The sequence below is a fragment of the Asparagus officinalis genome, chromosome 8, assembly GCF_001876935.1.
Source record: "Asparagus officinalis chromosome 8, Aspof.V1, whole genome shotgun sequence".
NCBI classification, from domain to species: domain Eukaryota; kingdom Viridiplantae; phylum Streptophyta; class Magnoliopsida; order Asparagales; family Asparagaceae; genus Asparagus; species Asparagus officinalis.
In genome coordinates, this window is record NC_033801.1 from 4860156 (window position 1) to 4881824 (window position 21669).

At 32.5% G+C, this 21669-nt stretch overlaps 1 protein-coding gene across 1 annotated transcript; it reads right to left on the reverse strand.

Moving 5' to 3' along the window:
* On the reverse strand, positions 4070-21137 carry LOC109819908 (GTP-binding protein YPTM2-like). Its single transcript, XM_020385878.1, has 8 exons — positions 20999-21137; positions 10355-10427; positions 6833-6880; positions 6701-6748; positions 5308-5379; positions 5076-5231; positions 4884-4987; positions 4070-4462 (listed from the first exon to the last, which is right to left on the reverse strand). The coding sequence occupies exons 1-8, from the start codon at positions 21010-21012 to the stop codon at positions 4366-4368; spliced, it is 612 nt and encodes a 203-aa protein (XP_020241467.1). The 5' UTR covers positions 21013-21137; the 3' UTR covers positions 4070-4365.

Genomic DNA, 21669 nt, shown 5'->3' on the forward strand with positions numbered 1-21669 from the left:
CCAACCATACCTTCAACCACACCCCCTCTCTTATTTGTTATAGTGCACCGGACTTCACATGAGATTTTAAAAATTTAAAATCCCATGTGAGGCCGGTGTACTGTAGCAAATGAATTTTTAAAATCTCATGTGAGACCCGGTGCACTGTAGCAAATGAGAAAAGGGGTGTGGTTTGAGGTGTGTTTAGGGGTGTGCCTCTATCATTTTTCTTTTTGAAGGTGGATCCGCTGTACGGAACAAAACTGAATACATGGAAGTTCATATTATTTTGGTTATTTACATCCCGGTACCCCCCAGGGTATCGTGACGTCACACGAACGATTCTGAGTTCATGTATCTACAAAAATAATCCTGATATTACTTACAGGCCCCGTTTGGTACGCGGGAATGGGGTGGAATGGAATGCCATTCTTACTTCTCATTCCCTCATACCAAACAAAACTAGTTTTTAGATGTTAGAATGACCATTCCCATGGAATGGTCATTCCCACTTTTTGTGAGAATGGGCATTCCAAGTGAGAAGATAGGGAATGACCATTCCCATTCAAGGGAAGAATCAAATTAGTTAGGTTTTTTTTTTAATTATACCCCTATTAATAATAAGAATTAATTTAAAAATCATGGCTTTTGACTACGTATTCTCATTCTCTCTATTTTTTTAGGCTCCACCGAAACAAAAAGGCCTCCTTTCTATTCATCACCCTTGAAATCGACGTATTCTCATTCTTTATATTTTTTTGGACCTATGAAAGATGCAATAATCTTTTATTTATTTTTATTTAATTTTTTAAGACTAAGAAATAGTGAGAATTGTTTAAAAAATATAAACGAAACATACACCTGATCGATAACATGCGCATTAGTATAACACATACCTAGATTAATATAACATATGCATAAATAATTTTTTTAAGTTATTATCATTAATGTTTATTGTTATCTTATTAAAAATCTATGTTGTTATAAGGGCATTATTAGAAAATAAGATTCCATTCTCACTTGTAAACTAGTGATACCAAACATGGGAATGAGAATTAGATTTTCATTCTAGCTTCATTCTACAAACGCACCCAAACAAGAGAATGAGAATGACCATTCCATTCTCACATACATTTCATTCCATTCCTTATTTCATTCCATTCTCACTTGACTTCATTCCCACGTACCAAACGAGGCGTTACAGTGTTTATTCGGGTGATACTGACTAACTCACTCTAAAGATTACTTTCACCATTGTTATTTGTGTAATCTCAGTACTAATTTTAGAATTATCCATATAGATACACAGACCCGAGTGTCGGCCGTATAATCACACCATGCCACTGGATGTAATAATCCTATTATTATCTTTCAACCTGATCAAACCTTAAGCTACTTGATTTGGTCGAAACCAATAATCATTTGACAAAAACATGGTTACACTATCACATCTTAGAATCTTCAGCCGTTTATAGACGCCACAATTATGGACTGACAAGATAGGATTAATTATATTCCGTTACTATGAGATATGAAATATATAATTATATGAGTAATTCTGAAGTCTACGTATTTACATGAGAAACCGTGAAACTACTAATTATAATTACATGCATAACCGTGGAGTAGGTTGTCATTTTGGCTCCAGGATCACCCGTATAATTACAAGTAGTAATCTCAGAATCATCGGTGTGGATACACAAACTCCAAAATCACTTTTATACTTACATCAATGAAAATTAAAATGATTAGCTGTTGCTTCAAGATTACTGTTTAAGTCCGCCATGCTTGTAAGTTTATGGAAATTTTGGGATACATTCTGATTTATAAATAGGATAATTATACAAATTTTCTTTCATCCAAATAATTCTTTTATATGTTTATAGTTACTAGCATTGTGTAGATGCGCAGACACAATTGTCGATCTTTTGTAGACGCTTGTCAATCTTTTATTGGGAAATTGTTCATAGAAGGGTGAGGAAGGGCATAGTTATTAGGATATTATGAATAATTAGCGAAGAACTAATGGTATTGAATGAGTTGATGAATAGTGAAGCTTAACGGATAGACATTACATTGATATTGATGGGAGGTAATCAATAAGCAACTTACATCAATAAGTAGGTTATATTATAAAAATCTTTTGTCTAGTAAACTACATAATTAGATTTTTATAATTGTGAAATTACAATATAGTCAAATAATAGTTAAAATAAATGGGATTTTGAGTTAAAATCTATTACATTTTTAATCCATAATAATTGTAGTATTGTGAAGTTTACTCAATGTTTAAATGAAATAATTAAATTTAATTACTTTCAAAATATGTCATGTATGCATGACATATCAACTTCAAAAAACCAAATGATAATACCAAACGAATATGCGTCCTTTCTACTGCTAAAAGTTTAGCAAACCACTTACCAATAGTACAAAATAAAAAGAAAGTGAGGACAGAACGACTTCAGAAGTATCATACAACTCGTGGTAGTAATAAACTTGCAAATCTACTTCTCTATACCTAAACGATAATCCAAAGAAATATTGTTCATACTATAGTAAATGATACAATAAATACTGCATCATGAACAGTAAATTAATCTGATCCTCTGCACTGGAAGCTACTGTTTATGTTACAGTGTTTTACTATAGCATAAACATTAAATCAAATCTGCACTTCCATACTTATAGTTACTATTTATGCTATAATATTTTATTGTATTATAAATAGTAAAACAAATCAAATTAATGTACTAAAACTTGGATTCTTCTTTTAAGTATAGAGGAGTAAATATAATTTTTAAATCAAATGTATTAAAACTTGGATCATTCAAATATAGAGGAGTAAATATGATTTCTAATTTTAAGCATACAATATTTAAATTAAATGTATTAAAACTTAGAAAGATGCAAGTTCAAAATGCAGTGCTTTAAAAAATAGGGGGTCGTGCTTGCACGGGGTGCACACTATTAAACTTTATATTACACAAATCGTAAACAGCCCGTGCACTCTTTTTCATTACCCCGGCCGAGCCTTGCTACCACGGTTTACAACCTAATCAGAGATGGACTTGCTTGTCGCAAGTTATGGATCGCGTAAGTTTGGCTCTTTACTCTCTCATCTTAATTTTGATTACAGGTTTGAATTTTGGTTAGAAAAAATTGGTAAGATTTTGTTGTTATTTAGAGTGATTTGATGGGAGAGTAGTAGTTATAACATTTTTCATCACTAACATAAATAAAGTTATATTTAGTGTCATGAGTTAGTGCCTTGGTGGAGGACGATTATAATTGGGTGCTTAAATGAAAAATTAATGGTAACCAATAGAGAGGTTATGAAAATTGAGTATGTATGTGTCTCCATATGTGTATGAATGGATGTGTAATCAATGAAAAGATTATGAAAAATTGAGCATGTACATATGTTCATGTACGTATGAATAGATGTGTTAGAGGGCACTATTCGGAAGAAATGTTTTAACATAGAACCACTTTTATAAGATATATAAGATGTACATATTTGTAACAGAATATAATTCTCTTCATGACGGAGGGAGATACTCGAATATATTAAATGAGAACAATGAGAATAATGTGTAATTTCAGTTTACAGCCCTTGAACGCACCGCAAGCTTACCCAAGTAGTTTAAAATCAAGCAATTTAAAAATATATAAACGTGTTACATTGAGACCCGCGGTTGGACTCGGTAGCAAAATAGAAGACTGGGGCGGAAGGGATCTAAAGACAACTATGTGCGAATTTTGGAAAGTTCTGGATTATTTTACAATAATACAGTCTACAGCGTAGACCGTGGGTAAGACTTGCCATCTTGTGTAAGCTTGGACCACATGAAGGCACGTGACAGCGCCCTCATAATTGGGCTTAATTTCGACTTACATGCCCCTATCACGTGAATTTATTAACTACACTGTCGAGAAATTGTAGCTAAAATAAAAAAAAAAATTAACCTTCAGCTCATCAGATGGGTAATTAGGGAAGAACATAGTTTGCTGGCAGTATGCACGTATACGTCCATGATCTCTCTAGCTCTTCAATGAAAAAACCTGAACAGCATAATTTATGCTCTCATTCAACTTGAAATTTATCACTTGTTTTGTTTTAAAGAAATCATAGAAACATGAAAGTTCCAACTTACGTGCACACAACTGAGATCAACGGTTTGAACAGAAAACAAAAAAAAAAAAAAATTACCAACATCATTATCATCCGAAATTCTGAACACGATGTGTACGGATTTTGAAACAAAATAGGCAGAATGAATTGAATTATGAAATAATCATCTGCAATAACCACAGGAAAATAAACCAATAACTGCAGAGGAAAGCTGTTTTGGATTCCTCCATGGAAACTGAAAGTTATAGAGTTCAAGAAGAGCAGCATGACGTCTTTTGAGCTACAGGCTGTCCCCTGATTTGAACTGTAGGAGGCCTTGCATTGTTCATTGCAGGTTGGCTTGCCATCCTGAAACCAGCAGATACAGATAATTAGAGTGATAAATATATATAATATAGGCAAATGTTAATTCTGCTACTTTATTTTGTCCTATTCTTGTACTCGAATAAAATGCTAAAGCTACAGGATTCCCCTTTACTTTGTGCCGCTGAAAATGATGATAAGGTAAGGGGGGCTATCTTTTTCCCCCTTTTCTTTTTCTGGGTGCAAGAAACCTTGGTCTAATACCAACCAAGAAACCTCCTTTCGCAGTCCAGGCTTAGGTGAATAGCACAAATGTTGCAATGCTTACTGATTAAAAATTGGGGATAGTAATGTTATAGATATGGATTGACCCTTGGCCTTTTGAGCTAAGATAGCAGTATAGTGCTGCTAACACTAATCTTATCACACAGAAAGATATCATTATTGAAGTCCTTAAGCAATAAACCTGTTCTTGATTGAACCAGCCATAGCCATGAAGGCTTGTTCCACATTAGTCGCGCTCTTAGCACTAGTCTCCATGAAGGGAATGCCAATTTCATCAGCAAATGCCTAAATCAAAGGAGACAAATCACGTTCTGACTATTTTCATGATGTTAATTAAGAAGGAAAAAATTGGTTGAATATGGAAATATATTACCTTTGCTGTCTCAGAGGATACAACTTTCTTTTCAGCTAGATCACACTTGTTTCCAACTAGAAGCTTGTTCACATTTTCGCTTGCATAACGGTCAATCTCATTTAACCACTGTTTTACATTGTTGAAGCTCTCTTGGTCCGTCACATCATAAACAACCTATAAAGACAGTTTATTAGAGTAAGTCAACTTAATCTAGGACGAAAAGCAATAAGGGTTCATGTGTAACACTTACAATAATACCATGAGCACCTCGATAGTAACTGCTAGTGATTGTCCTGAATCGTTCTTGACCAGCAGTATCCCACTGAGATAGAAAGGATGCTATTATTGAGGGAATAATACAACCCGTTTTAAATAGTTCGAAGCATAGTTCCAATAAATAGTAAGTAGTTGTAAAAGGTTATGTAGTCTTGGTAAACAGAGGCTCTAAATTGTATTGCTTTCATATGATTGGGAAGAAGACCTAGTTAGCAACTCTACATATCTTATGGAGAATAATATCACCAGAGAAAATTTCTCCCTTTGTAGAAGTACCTGACCATTTTGAGAAGCAACATCCACTAATGACTAGTGTGCATCCCATGCAAAGCACGGCCCCCTATTATTTTAAGCACTGCATTTTGAACTTGCCTCCCTCTAAGTTTTAATACATTTAATTTAATTATTGTTTGCTTAAAATTAGAAATCATATATACTCCTCTAAACTTAAAAATGATTCAAGTTTTAATACATTTGATTTAGAAATCATATCTACTCCTCTAACTTAAAGAAGATCCAAATTTTAATACATTTTATTTGCTTTATTGTTTATAATACAATAAAATACTGTAGTACGAATAATAACTTCAAGTATGCAGTAAATTACTGTAGCATACCATTCATTAGGATATTTACTGTTCACGGCATGGTATTTACTTAGAATATACTGTAGCATGAACAGTAATTCTCTGGATTCTCCTTTAAATATAGAGGAGTAGATGTTTAACAGGAAAACAACATGGGCATGAAATACAAAACGTACTGAAAAATGGCGTAATTATCACATATTGGTTTTTAGAAGCAATGTTTTTAACAAAAATGACATAATTCTTTCACCCAAAGCAAGTTTTCTCCTTATAAAGCCTTCCCCTTCTGTCACCGAGACAAGCTTTCATCTCTCTTTATCGGTGGGTTCTGATGAGTAGCATAATGAAGGGATAGGTTTGGTGGAAAAAATTAAATAAGAGGTAGCAAGGGGCATAAATATATGTTTGAGTTCAAGCTCAAGTTCGAGATTGAAACAACAAAGCCAACAGAATTCTCATTATATCTAGGGTCACTTTAGACTTTTAAGTTAATGGATTTTTGTCACTACAATAAAAGTGGCTGAAGCACTTGATTTCCTACTGAATGACATAACATAGTCATCCCACAGGAGGTTCACGTTCATCTCATTATGAATTATGTAAAAGTAGGAAAAAAACATGCATCATAGACATTCATGTGCCAATCCAATGCGCTCCATTCTATCATAACATTTTCTGTACGTTCATATATTGGCTACCATACTAGCATCTTAAATGGAAAAAGTACTGTGGCTAAAAAACGTATCACACAAGGGTTTCATTAGAAACTTGCAAACTCACAATCTGAAGTTTGATGGTCTTCCCATCTTGCTCCACCGTACGTATTTTCTGTAAGAAACAAACAAGAGTTATTAACAGTGATTACTATAATTATGATTTCATTAAAATTATATCAGGCAAAACTTTACTTACAAAATCAACTCCGATGGTACTTATGTAGCTCTCCAGATATGAATCATCCTATCAAAGAAAATGATGATAGTAAATGAAAAGTATACACGGATATTATGTTATTATGAATAATATTAGATGGAACAAGCCTTGGATAAGTATAATTGACACATGTTGATGACCAACTTCCTGTCCCAAGCCAGGATAAAGGAGGAGGATTGTGTTAGGTAGCCGGCAACCAACGCAAAACACACTCGGATCCACATGTAAAATGAATCCTATTATATACTCGTTGGGGTGTCCCCACCGCTACGCGTTGCATCGATCACACCCCAATACAATGATAAGTAAGCAAGAGTGATTTGCTAGGGTGTTCCCCAGAAGTGACGCATTACATTGATGTCACCCTAGTGTAATGATAAGTAAGCAATGGTGTTCTAAGAATCTACAATCCTCTAATAGGGTACCTAATAATATTAAACATAAACTAGAATGATCTAAGAGGGAAAATAGTAGGAGACTTTTACAAAAAAATAAAATTAGATTAGCTACTTGGAATATAGGTACACTTGCCGGAAAGACAATGGAAGTAGTGGATGTCATGATTAAAAGAAAGATAAATATAATTTGTTTACAAGAAACTAAATAGATAGGTGAAAAATCTAGAGAAATTGAAAAGACCGGATAAAAATTTTGGCACACGAGAAAAGAGAAGAATATGAATGGAGTGGGAGTTCTTGTAGATAATGTAATAAAAAAAGTATTGTAGATGTAAAAAGAGTTGGAGATAGAATAATACTAATAAAAATTATCTTAGGTATAGAGGATATTAATATTATTAGTACTTACACATCACAAATAGGTTTGCCCGATAGTACCAAAAGAGAATTTTGGGATAGATTAGATGAATTAGTATAAGGAATCCCATTTGGAGATCAATTACTTATAAGAGGGGATCTTAATGGGCATGTTGGTAAGGATAATAATAGATATGAGAGGATACATGGAGGTTTCGGGTATGGAGATAACAACAATATGGGTAAATCAATTCTAGAGTTTGCAATATCGTATGATTTGATAATAGCAAATACACTTTTCAAAAAAAATGGATGAACACTTAATAACCTTTAAAAGTGATTTTAATAATAGTCAAATAGATTTTTTTTCTTACTAGAATGATGAATAGGTTAATATGCAAGGATTGTAAAGTTATACCAGGAGAGAGTTTAAGTACACAACATAGATTGATGGTCTTAAACATATCTATTAAAAAATAAAGTAGAAAAACTAACATGAATAAAAGACTAAGAACTAAATGGTGGAATCTAAAAGGAGAGAATTTAATATAGTTTAAAGATAAGATAATGAAAGAAGACATATGGGACATAGATAATGAGACTAATATTATGTGGAATAGCATGTCTTCTTATATTAGGAAAGTGACTAAAGATATACTAGGAGAATATAAAGGTTGTGGGTTAGATGGTAAGGAGAGTTGGTGGTGGAATGAGAGTGTGCAAAATGTTATAAGAGAGAAGAAAACTTTATATAAAGAATGGCAAAAGTGTAGGAGTACGGAAAATTTAGAAAAATATAAACTAGTAAGGAAGGAAGCAAAAAAAGCAGTTAGTGAGAATAAATACAAAGCTTATGAAAAATTTTATAAGAAGTTAGAATCTAAGGAGGGAGAGAAATATATATAAGCTTGCTATGATTAGAGAAAGGAAGAGTAGAGATTTGGGTAATATTAGGTGTATTAAAGTAAGGATCAAAGAATTCTAATGATCGGCGGGGAAATAAAAGAGAGGTGGAGGGGTTACTTTTATCAATTATTTAATGATAACCAAACAAGTGAATAAAATAGAGAATTTGATCATATAGTGAATGATAGGAACTATAGATATTGACGTAAAATTAGGATTAGCGAGGTTAAAGATGCTCTAATAAAAATAAAAAGTGGACGAGTTGTAGGACCGGACAATATCCCTATTAAAGTTTGGAAATGTCTTGGAGATATAAACTTAGGATGATTAAGTAAACTATTTAATAAGATTATCGAGACGAAGAGAATACCGGATGAGTGGAGAATTAGTATTTTGATACCGATATATAAGAATAAAGGGGATATACAAAGTTGTTCAAATTATCAAGGTATAAAACTCATGAGTCATATTATGAAACTTTGAGAGAGGGTAATTGAGCAAAAACTAAGAACATATATGTATATCTGAAAATCAATTTGGTTTTATGTTTGGGAGGTCAACTATGGAACCTATACATATTTTGAGACAGTTGATGGAGAGATATAGAGAGAAGAGAAAGGATATACATGTGATTTTTATCGATCTAGAAAAAGCTTATGATAGAGTACCTATGGAGATAATGTGATAGGTGTTAGAAAAGAAATATGTATCTAGTATATATATTGATGTAATTAAAGATATGTATGATAGAATAACAACTAGAGTAAGAACTAATGAAAGAGGTATTAAACCATTTCGGCATTTCCTATTACTATAGGTTTACACTAAGGGTTAGCTTTAAGTCTTTATCTTTTTATATTGATTATGGACCAACTTACTAAGCACATTCAGGATGAAATCCTATGGTGTATGTTAGTTGCTGATGATATAGTATTAGTTGATGAAACTAGAAGATCTAAAGTAGAAAGATAGTGACAAGCTCTTGAGTCTAAAAGTTTTAGAATTAGTAGAACAAAAACACAATATATGAAATGCATTTTTAGTAAAAGTAAGAAAGAAAGAGAGCCTATGGTACATATTGATGGTCAAAAAATATCTATAACTAATCATTTTCGCTATGTAGGATCTATCATTAGACATGATGGTGAGATAGAGGATGATGTTGTGCATCGAATCAAATCAGGATGGTTAAAATAGAGGAGTGCTTTGGGAGTCTTATGTGATCATAGAATACCAATAAAACTAAAGGAAAAATTTCATAGGACGGTTATAAGACCAACTATGTTTTATGGGTCAGAATGTTGGGCAATTAAAAAACGACATGTTTAAAAAATGAGTGTAGTAGAAATGAGAATGTTACGATGGTCTTCTAGGTAAACATTAAAAGACGGGATAAGAAATGAGTGCATCCGTAGTAAATTAAAGGTTGCGCCTATTGCGGGTAAAATAAGGGAGAATAGATTAAGATGGTTTGGTCATGTACAAAGAAGACCCCTCAGTGTACTGATTAGAAAAAGTGATAATATTAGAGTTAATGGGGCTTGGAGATCTAGAGGTCGATCTAGAATGATTTGTCAGAAGCAATTAAGAAGGATGTGATTAAGACTAACGTAACGGAGGAAATGACTCATAACAGAATAAAATGGAAAAATAGGATTCATGTAGCCGACCCCAAACATTTGGGATAAAGGCGGTTGTTGTTGTTGTTGTTGTTGACCAACTTCATGAGTTATACGTTTATATTAGAAGGTAATATTGCCTAAACTGTAGAAACTCTCTTGCTGCTTGCTGAGTTACACATGCTTGAAAAATAAAGTTAATTAATAAAGTATATTCTTACCGCAAACCTTAGCAGAAGGCATGATTTGCCAACACCAGAATCACCAATAAGCAACAGTTTGAACAAATAATCACTGCGAAACAGGAAGTCACAAGGCAGTTATTTCTTTCATAAAATTATCCTTAAAACAAAAGGGAAAGTAAAATGACAGTGAACCAATATGATACCTACAAAAAATTCACATATAAAAAGCGTTAAACTTCTACCCAAAAAATTATTTGTCGCTGAACTAGCAACTTCTATTGCCGCGGAAAAATAGTGCAAACTAAGAAACATGTAAATGGACATGCAGTTGTGGAAGAAATAAGACACGAGGAACTGATAAAATGTAAATTCTAAGATAGTACACATGGATAACAACGGCACAGTAAGTGCCATCTCCTATACGTGTCCGAACACATTCAGGTGTGTCCAACATGACCTGGCTTTATACTCTAAGTTCTTCATAGAAGCAAATGATTGGAAGAAATGCAAAATCCATGAAGAAATACTTCTGGTAAAGAGTGGAACTAAAAACAACTTTTGTGTGATAAATTGCAAAGGCAACTGGTGAGGAGCCTCATTATTTTTCATATGAACTATGGATATGTTAGGGTAAATCTGTATTGTGTACCTGTACCATTATCATTAGAATGGGCACAATTTTCGTTGATTTTGAATCAAGAACCTCCACACAAAAATTCTTCACGGTTTATTTCTTTTGTCAAAATCACACAGTTCTTTTTTTCAATAGTATAGTCAAATGAATGCCTTATCATTGTCACCAACATCGTCTATGCGTTTTTCACGAAAATCATTCTCCCTTTAAAAGAGGGAGTACTAGAAAAACTTTCATTTCTCAATAATATCCTTCATCTTTCATGAAATTAACCAATTTACTCTATGATCATAACTCCCAATCTTATTAAATCACATTAATTAAGTGTTTATACTATAGTATAGTTATTCTTAAGATTATTAAATAAATAAATCAATTATTATAATAGTATTAGATTATCAAGTGTATGATGTTTTAATATACTATAGAAATTAATATTTATGTAATAATGCAACTCCGATTAGATTATAATAGTACAAAATTATATTAAACATTAGATTTTTAATAGTATAAGATTATAATTAAACATTTTTTTAGTGCTTGTTAGCTACATATAACATTTATATCTCATCTAGAGTGGTTTTAAATAAAAATTGAAATAGTTAATTATGTAACTCTAATTAAATTAATAATTTAATCGTTATATAATCAAATTGTTAACAATAACTTGGTGTTTATGTGCACTTATATAAAGGCATAGATAAAACGTTTTATTCAAACTTTAATAGGTTATAGTGCCAAAGATACACATACCAAGATAGAAAACAGTTCACACTTCTCTAATTCTACCTTAAGTGGTCCCCATGAAACTTAGATATTCTAAGGAGTGAAAATTTGATCTTCTTCTAATGGAAACATTTCATAAAGAAGAAAATCAGCCGTTTGGAAAGTTTCTTTTCGTGCATTAACACTTTTGACAAGTGAGCTCCTCTTGATACATCCAACAAATTATCACAAACCCATCCAACATCCATCTGTTTCATTTCACTCCGTGTATAATCTCCTTCCTAGGTGCCCCCTCTCCCACTCTTCACATAACAAATACTAGGTCAAATCAATCATCATACTCTCTTTAAAAGCACGAGTTCGGAAAAATCTTTTGGTAGACAAAAAGACCATTGAAATTCAAATTAATCCATTAAGTAGGAGTAAGTTGATAAATTGATGAATTTTTATTGGATATACATAGTATGAAGATAATGATATAGTTTAAACTGAAATGTAAACCTAAATAAATTTATTAAATGCCAAATTTATAAATATATACAAGATGAATGGCGTATATGCACAAACCAAACAAATTAGTGAGTCAAATAATGTCCGCTGCATAGGTCGAACCCCAAAACAACGCAGACCTACAAATGTACATAATGTGGACGGAGTATTTGCAAAATNTATATATATATATATATATATATATATATATATATATATATATATATATATATATATATATATATATATATATATATATATATATATATATATATATATATATATATATATATATATATATATATATATATATATATATATATATATATATATATATATATATATATATATATATATATATATATATATATATATATATATATATATATATATATATATATATATATATATATATATATATATATATATATATATTCCACAGGACTACAGATATCTTGAAAATGAACGAAGAAAACCATAAAAAAAACATAGTAATTACCCACACACACCTACTATTTTCAAAACCACCATTCTCCATCTCCATCTATTATATATCCACATATCAAATTAAGCTGCTGGAGTTTCCCCTCACAAACTACACCATTCTCCATCTCCTTTGTACTTAAATTGTATAACATTCATTACTATGAGGACTCACATGGGTTCTTTGCCTGTCTTGAGCATCCAAAAAAATAATAATGTGTTAAGCATTGTAATGAGGACTCACATGGGTTCTTTGCCTGTCTTGAGCATCCAAAAAAATAATAATGTGTTAAGCATTGTAGTTAGTTAATAATAAGATCCTATCATTATAAACAAACTAAATAAAGATTAATAATTCTTAAGAATGTACTATGTTACCCTATCTTCCCTTGCAAACTTGTTAGTTATTTATTCCTAGCCCGAAGACATTTTCAAAATTAATCATCTATTTCATAAAATATTTAAAAATATTTAAATAAAATTTATGGAAAATATAACAAACCATGTTTATAGATTTTAATTCAAAATGAATCTGACTTATTTTATAGTAAGAAAATAAACGAAAAATAATAATTTTGATATTTAACCACGTGCATTGCACGTGCACAAGAACTAGTAAAGACAAAAACAGAGCAAGAGGACACTAAGAAGGTTAAACTTAGAAGTTTATGATTGTTTATAATCAGATGATAACCTACTGAGATGGTTCCACATTATGAAGCATTAACCACGATGGAGCATGGACAAGAGAGAATATTTCTATAAATCCAAGGAGACCAATTGCTGGATAGGAAAACCAACCTTCTGTAATACAAACTTAATTCATGCAAACAAGTACCAGAAGTAAATCCTCCAGCTCCAAGCCAGGAAAGAGACAAGAATAGAAGGCAAAATTGACGAGAATTTCTATAGAAAGTGCTTCTTCAAGGCATAAATACTTTTTATTTCTTCTTGGATTCTACTTCAACAGTACATCAATAATTGTTTCATATTCAAGTTTAAGATAAAATCTACACTGGTGTCCCGTAAAATCTATCAAGAATGAATTCCAACTAGGACTTTAAAAAACTAAAATAAAGATAGGTCTTTCAGTCAAGTTTTGCAGTACAAATCCACTATTATTGCAAATATTTCTTGTCCTAATATCAATTTCCAATGTTCAAAATCACAGTTTTATTATATGTGAGGTCGGAGACAAATTATGATTAATTGGGTCAAGTGCCGATTAATCAGATTATGTAGAACTATGTGTTTTTTAAATTTTTAATATATATTAATTATTTATCATATGTTAAAATATATAAAATTCACGGAAAATTAGAAAATATACTAAGAAAATGCCGATAAAGATGCAATTGAACGTTCAATAACTAGTCAACTACTTCCAAATGCAATCCATACACGAGAATTAACTAGATACTCAAAAAAAAAGTCGTTAAATGAAAAACTTAGTCTTGAACTAAAACTGAAAGTTCATAAACTAAAGTCAAATCATCTTTTCTCTTTCATCATCCTTATAGCGAACGCTAGCATCCAACTCTTCTTAGGAGGGAGCATCAAAATCATCATCATTGTCCTCATCCAGATCATCTCCATTAAGCCCTTCATCAGTCACGTCATCGACCGCTGCACTAGAAGAGCCTGAATGCTCTGACCTCACCCTTGCAGCATGCCTCCTAAGTGTCCTAGCACTCCTCCTACATGGGTCTTCATTCACACCACTAGCCTCTGCAACTATCGTCTATGAAAACTCACTTCCCAGAAAGATCTTCTCTTCTTCTTCATTCTCCCGCTCTCTAACATTAGCCACCTTCTAGTGCAAGGCTCTTGAATGATCATTAGCATGCCTTTGGTACATAATGGGTTAAAACCAGGTAAATGTAAAATAAAAAACACCCGCATAAAAGCTTTATATGGATGCTTAACCAATTATGTGCTCAATTAGGCGGCTGACCGCATAATTTAGCGCATTTGCTCATTTACATGTGTTTCTTTCCCGCATTTGATTATTCATTTTTTAACACTATCAATTTCAAAGTACTTACTCAATAGCCAATGAAACAAATGTTGGATTTAAATCTAACTAAATCTATTTGTGGAAACATAGGTTATATCAGTGTGTGTTGCTATCTTTACAGTTGACCCACATAAAGTGATCAATCAGGTAATTAGGTCAATGAGTATTTATATATGTCATGGGCTAATTGTGCAGATACCAAATTGCAATTCTAATTTAATGAGGGGCTAAATTAGAAAACTGTAAGTCTATATATAGGGGTTATGGTCCCTAATCTTAGGGTTGAGTTCTCATTCTCTTATCCCCATCTAAAGAGAAATCTCAAGAGAGAACCCTTAATATTAGAAGATTCAAAAACCCAAATTTCAGATCCGTTTAATGGATTCAGGTATAGCTTCCGCTCTTTTTGTTTTAGTCTCTATGATTTAATCACGATTAAGTCCAATAAGTGGTATCAGAGCCACCGTGATTATTTCTTAGAGGTTTAAGATTTAAAATTGGGTTTTTTGATCTTAATCTGTGGTTTTTACAGAATTGTTCATGGATGAACAGTAAAAGCTCAATTTTTGTTTGGTTTTTCTTTTGATTTTTGGATCTGTTGCACTCATGAACTGTAAAGTTTATTTTTTTGGAGTTTGATTCCTTTTTCGGATGTTTGGATTTGAAATAGATTCAGATTCAGATCAAAAGTGTGCAACATATCAAGTTTCGGATCTGGATTGAGTTAAAAAAATGACTTTTTGGTTTGTCGTCGTTCTCCAAAACTTCTCGCCGGCGATGCTCGTTGGCGGCCCCGCTGTCAAATGATGACAGTAGCGGCGGCAATAAGGAATCCTAGGGTTTTTTGAAACCCTAGGTGCGGGAGCACAAGCGGCGGCGGCGACGGTTCAATTTTTCAAAACCCTAAGGGGTGAAGAAATTAGGGCTTGAGGGCTTATATGACCTCAGGCTAACTTCGGGTTTGATCGAGGTTCGAGCTTTTGGCGAACTTCGGTTTGATTCAGCGAACTTCGGTTTGCTTCTGACGAACCTCGTGTTCGATTCAGCTTGTTGAAAGCTTCTGACAAACTTCAATGCGATTCCAGCAAGCTTCGGCTCAGGCATAGTCGATGCTCGTTGCAGGCGAGCTCGACATTCGGATCTCAAGTCGAGCAAGTTTTGTGTTCGCTGTAGGCGTTTTTTGTGAGTTAGGGCACAAGCCTAAACACTTGAGTTTAATTCTTAAGTTGTGGGCTTTCTTTTTTTAAATTGGTTCAGTCCAAGCTCACTTAACTCTATTATGTTATGGGCTTGTGTCAAGCTTTCTGATTATGGGCGTGTGATTAATTTGAGGATTATTTGAATTAACCAAATAATCAATTAAGTTGTAGGCCATTAAATTTTTAATGGGCCTTTTTTATGTTTAATTAAAGTAGAGAAATCTATTTTAATTGCTCAAGTAAATTTCAGAGATTCATTTAATATGAATTTAAATTAATTTGGTAGTTAATTAATTATATGACACTAAGGTATTAAAGTTGTCTCTCATTCCAAATGATTGGTTAAAATAAGAAGTTGTCAAAGTAACATCTTGTGTTAATTATTCATGAGGGATGTTAGATGGTTGTGTGTATGTTTTCGTGTAAATATTTAATCGGCCTAAAGAAAGGTTAATATTTATTTAGACTGCATACACATCTGTGATGATAAACACGTGATAATTATAAGGTTTACATGTGAATAATGAATCGATCCAAAGATAGTTTCATTATTTTACATGAGTTATTGTCAGTGTTTGACCATTGTAACAAGGTATCACTTACAAATTAATATTACTGTTTAAAGACTTGATATTAATGTTGTGCCAGATATCTTAAGATGAGATTTGTCATTATTTGAATTTTATTGATTACTAATTACAGTTAATAATGTGAGCATCTTTTGTTTATTTCAGCTAATGCATCTGCTGTAACAATTTCTGCTAAGAGGCTGTTTGGTTGGTTTCCTAAAAATCAAGAAAAGAAAAAGGGTATATGGAAATCAATAAAATATTATTTTCATCCATTTCCATCCCTAAAACTCACCACAACATCCAATAAACTATTATTTTTATCCTACAACTCATCTCATATCATCTCCTAAAAATAAACCAAACATAAGAAATGGGTCACATCATCCAACTCATCTCATCTCCATCACATCTCATCTTTAAAAGTCACTCACATCATCCAATAATATGGTGACAACTCATCTCATCTCATTAACATTTCATTTCCATCCATTTCCTCCAAAAAAAGCTAAAAAATTGATTTCCTTAAGTGTGGGTCACATCATCCAATAATATAATGATAACTCATCTCATCTCATCTATTTTCTTATTTTTATGAATGAACCAAACACAAGAAAAGAACCTATTATATAACTCATCTCATCTCATCTATTTTCTTATTTTTATGAATGAACCAAACACAAGAAAAGAACCTATTATAGGAAATAAGTTTCTTATAATTATTTTCTTATTTTTTAGCTAACCAAACAACCTCAAAACAAATTTTCTTAAAAAATCACCCACATCATCTAATAATAATGTGACAACTCATCACTCATTCTTTGATTTCCTTCTTTTTTTAGTCAACCAAACAATCTTAAAACAATTTTTCTTAGAAATAGGTTTCCTATTCTTTGATTTTCCTCTTTTTTTAGGAAAACAAACAGCCCCTAACATCAACTCAATTCCATGCTCAATGGGACTAATTTCAAGGTTTGGAAAGAGAACATCTTAATTGTTCTTGGCTATATGAATCTAGATCTTTCATTAAGAATTGAACAACCTCAACCTCTTAATGTGGACATCACTCCTGATATTAAGGAGTATGAGAAATAGGAGCGTTTAAATCGTATGAGTCTTATGATCATTAAACGCGACGTTTTGGAAGCCTTCAGGGGCATAGAATCCGAAGGGATTACTAAGGCCAAAGATTTCCTTACCGAATTTGAGAAACGTTTTGCGAAAAATGATAAGGTAGAACAAGCATGCTTTTAGCTCGCTTGATTTCGATGAAGTATAAGGGCAAAGGAAATATCAGGGAGTACATTATGAAAATGTCTCATGTTGCTTTAAAACTTAAGGTACTTAAACTCGATCTTTGTGATGAATTATTGGTGCATCTAGTTCTGTTGTCTCTTCCTGCACAATTCAATCAGTTTAAGGTCAATAATAACTACAAAAAAAAATAGACTCTAAATGAGCTCATTTTATACTGTGTACAATAAGAAGACAGGTTGAAACAAGATAAGACAGAAAGTTCTTATTTGGCTTATGCCTCTAAGGATAAGGGTAAGAAAAGAAAGAATGATAATAAAGTTGTTAAGGATCCTGTTCAGAAGAAACAATATAAGGATGATTAGGGTTGTTTCTTATGCAATAAGTCTGGACACGTAAAGAAAGACTGTACCAAATATTACGCCTGACGTACTAAGAATGGTACGTTCCTTACTTTGGTTTGTTCTGAGGTTAATTTAGCTTCAGTACTTAGAAACACTTGGTGGTTAGACTTTGGTGCTACTACTCACATAAATGTTTGTATGTAAGGCTGCCTGAGCTATCGAAAGCCAAATGATGTTGAAAGACAATATCTTTGTGGACGACGGACAATCGATAAACGTGGAAGCAATTGGACACGTTAGACCGGTTCATATTTGGATTTAAAAGATACTTTTATAGTACCGTTTTTTAGATGAAATTTGATTTTTGTTTCTGTATTGGACAAATCAGGTTATCATTGTTCATTCGGAAACAACCAATTCAGTTTATCTTTAAATTCATATGTTGTGGGAACCGGTTACTTGAGTACTTATGACAACCTATATTTGCTTGATACAATTACTTCTTATAATGATTCTTTGCATGTGGAATCACGTGGTATTAAGCATAAATTAAATAAAAAAAAATCGGTGACATTATGATATAAGAGCTTGGGTCATATCTCAAAAGATAAAGTTAAGCATCTTGTGTTTGGTAACATTTTGAATTCCCTTGATTTTTCAGATTTTAACGTTTGTGTTAAATGTATCAAGAAAAAACAGACCAAAATTAAAAGATTAGGTGTTAATAGATCTTTAGTACCTTAAAGAAGACAAGTAAGACTGCAAACCGGAAGACACCCATGTTGCTAAAGAAGACAAGTTTAGTCTCAATCAGTACCTTAAAGGTAACCTCGAAATTCAGGAAATGCAGAAGATTTCTTATGATTTCGACTGTAGGAAGTCTAATATATGCTCAGGTGTGTACACGTCTGAATATTGCGTACATCGTTGGGAATGTTAGGCAGATACTTAAGTAACCCTGGTATGGATCATTAGATAGCAGTTAAAAGGCTTATGAGGTATCTTCAGAAAACAAAAGATTTATGCTCACATACAGAAAATCAGAACAGTTAGAGGTCATTGGGTATTCTGAATCTAATTTTGCTAGATGTCAAGATAACAGAAAGTCTACATCAGGTTATATTTATATGTTAGCAGGAGCTATATCATGAAAAAATATCAAACAGAAACTTGTAGCTTCCTCCACTATGACAGCAGAGTTTGTAGCTTGCTATGAAGCATCCAATCAGAAAATATGACTGCGAAATTTTATCACGGGACTACGTATTCTGAAAAATATTGAAAGACCACTAATGTTATATTATGATAATAAATCTGTAGTTATGTATTCCAATAACAACAGAAGCTCAACTAAGTCAAAACATATTGATATTAAGTTTCTAGTTGTGAAAGAAAGTGTACAAAGTGGACAGATATCTATAAAATACATTGGGACAAACTCCATGATAGCTAATCCTCTTACTAAAGGATTACCACCTAAGGTCTTTTATGAGCACACTGCTCATATGGGTGTGATATTATTTGAGGATATCATGATTTAGTGGGAGTTTGTGATTATGATGCTTTATGTTAGGTTGTATTATCTGATCAGAATAAAGTATTCAGTTCATACACTCTGGTACATTATGTTGAGATTGACATCACTAAAGTTTAAGGTAAGACCAGTTAAAAATAGGCATGTACTGATCACATTGCATGTAATTTTCATGATGCACATTCATGATTGATTTATGTCGTTTGATTATATTGGTATATGTGACCAATGACCATTGATGGGTTTAGTTACGATAAATATGACGGAAGCCGCTTTGATCCTATATTGATATACTCAATGGACAATATTGTTTGAAAATACCCTTATTTATGATAGCAATTTTTGAGCTCATAAGGTTATACACACTTTAAGGAAACATATGGTAAAATACCCTTATTTATGATAGCAATTTTTGAGCTCATAAGGTTATACACACTTTAAGGAAACATATGGTGCCCAAGTGGGAGGCTCATAAGGTTATACACACTTTAAGGAAACATATGGTGCCCAAGTGGGAGATTGTTGGATTTAAATCTATTTAAATCTAATTAAATCTATTTGTGGGCACATATGTTATATCAGTGTGTGTTGCTATTTTTACAGTTGACCCACATAAAGTGATCAATCAGGTAATTGGGTCAATTGGTATTTATATATGTCATAGGCTAATTGTACAGATGCCATATTACAATTTTAATTTAATAAGAGGCTAAATTAGAAAACTGCAAGTCTATATATAGGAGTTCTGGTCCATAATCTTAGGGTTGAGTTCTCATTCTCTTATCCACATCTAAAAAGAAATCTCAAGAGAGAACCCTCAAGATTAGAAGATTCAAAAACCCAAATTTCAGATCCGTGCAATGGATTCAGGTATAGCGTCCGCTCTTTTTGTTTTAATCTCTATGATTTAAGATTAAGTCCAATAACAAATTCCAGTCAAGTGGCTTTGATGGCTTCCGAGAGTAATTTCATTATTGAGAGTAAAGAAGGATTGGATTAGACAAGCACATTTACCTAAATATTGCCTAATTAGGGCTCATAAGTCATAACCTATGATGTGGATCATATAGACATACCAATTACAGGAAAGCAATATACACTAATAAAATTAGAAAGAAATTTGATAACATACAGCTAAATAAAATTGAGTATATAAAAAATTAGCAGATCGATGATCCAAACAACATAAAAACCAAATTCTTAGGTTAGGATCTCGAAAATGACACCAGATCCAGAACAAAGAGATCACCATCACAATTATTCATCATCAGTAACTAAATTATAACAATCGATAAAATCCTACGAGATCGCAATACAAACACAGCAATTTCACAAGAAATTGTCAAATTTCTCGCATCAAAAATTTCAAAGAAAAGAAGATTCTGCGATAAGGACAAAGAATCAAGAAGAATCTCGAAGTTGAGAACTTACTATTCGGAATTCATGGCGAGAGATCAAGAGATCTAGAATTGGGAGCGTCGAGATCGAGAATGAAATCGAGACCGAGAGAGAGAGAGATTTTGAGTTTGTTACAGAGGATTTAAACATCTCGTTACAGTTTGTGAGTATGTGGCTTTTATCTATATTAGTAGCTTATTCTTTCAAATTTTGATATAGTACCTCCATTCATTGAAATTGCTATTAGGTCCCCCAATTCTTGAATAAGTTGGGGGACCTAGTAGCAATATCCATGATTTGATTGAGACCTAACAGCGCCCCCCAATTCTTATATAAGTTGGGGGCCTAATAGCAATATCCATGATTTGATGGAGACCTAACAGATATTTTAATAATTTAAGGAACTAAGTTCAAATGATTAAATATTTAAGAGTATATCAAAAAGAACCCTTGATCCAAGTCCAACTGTTTCACATGTTGCTTACCTTTCCTTGCATTTGTGCTACAGCACCCATGCGTCAGCGTCACGGAGTAAGAAACTTCTAGAAAGTTATTATTAATGTGCTTCAGAATGGAGAAAGAAGTTATATCAAACTAACATTACGTAAAATGGTGATTAACCTTCTTATAAGTTATGTTAAAATAATTCTTTTGTGTTGTACATTCGAAAATTGTAGTAAAATCGGGCTGCATCGCAGCAATTA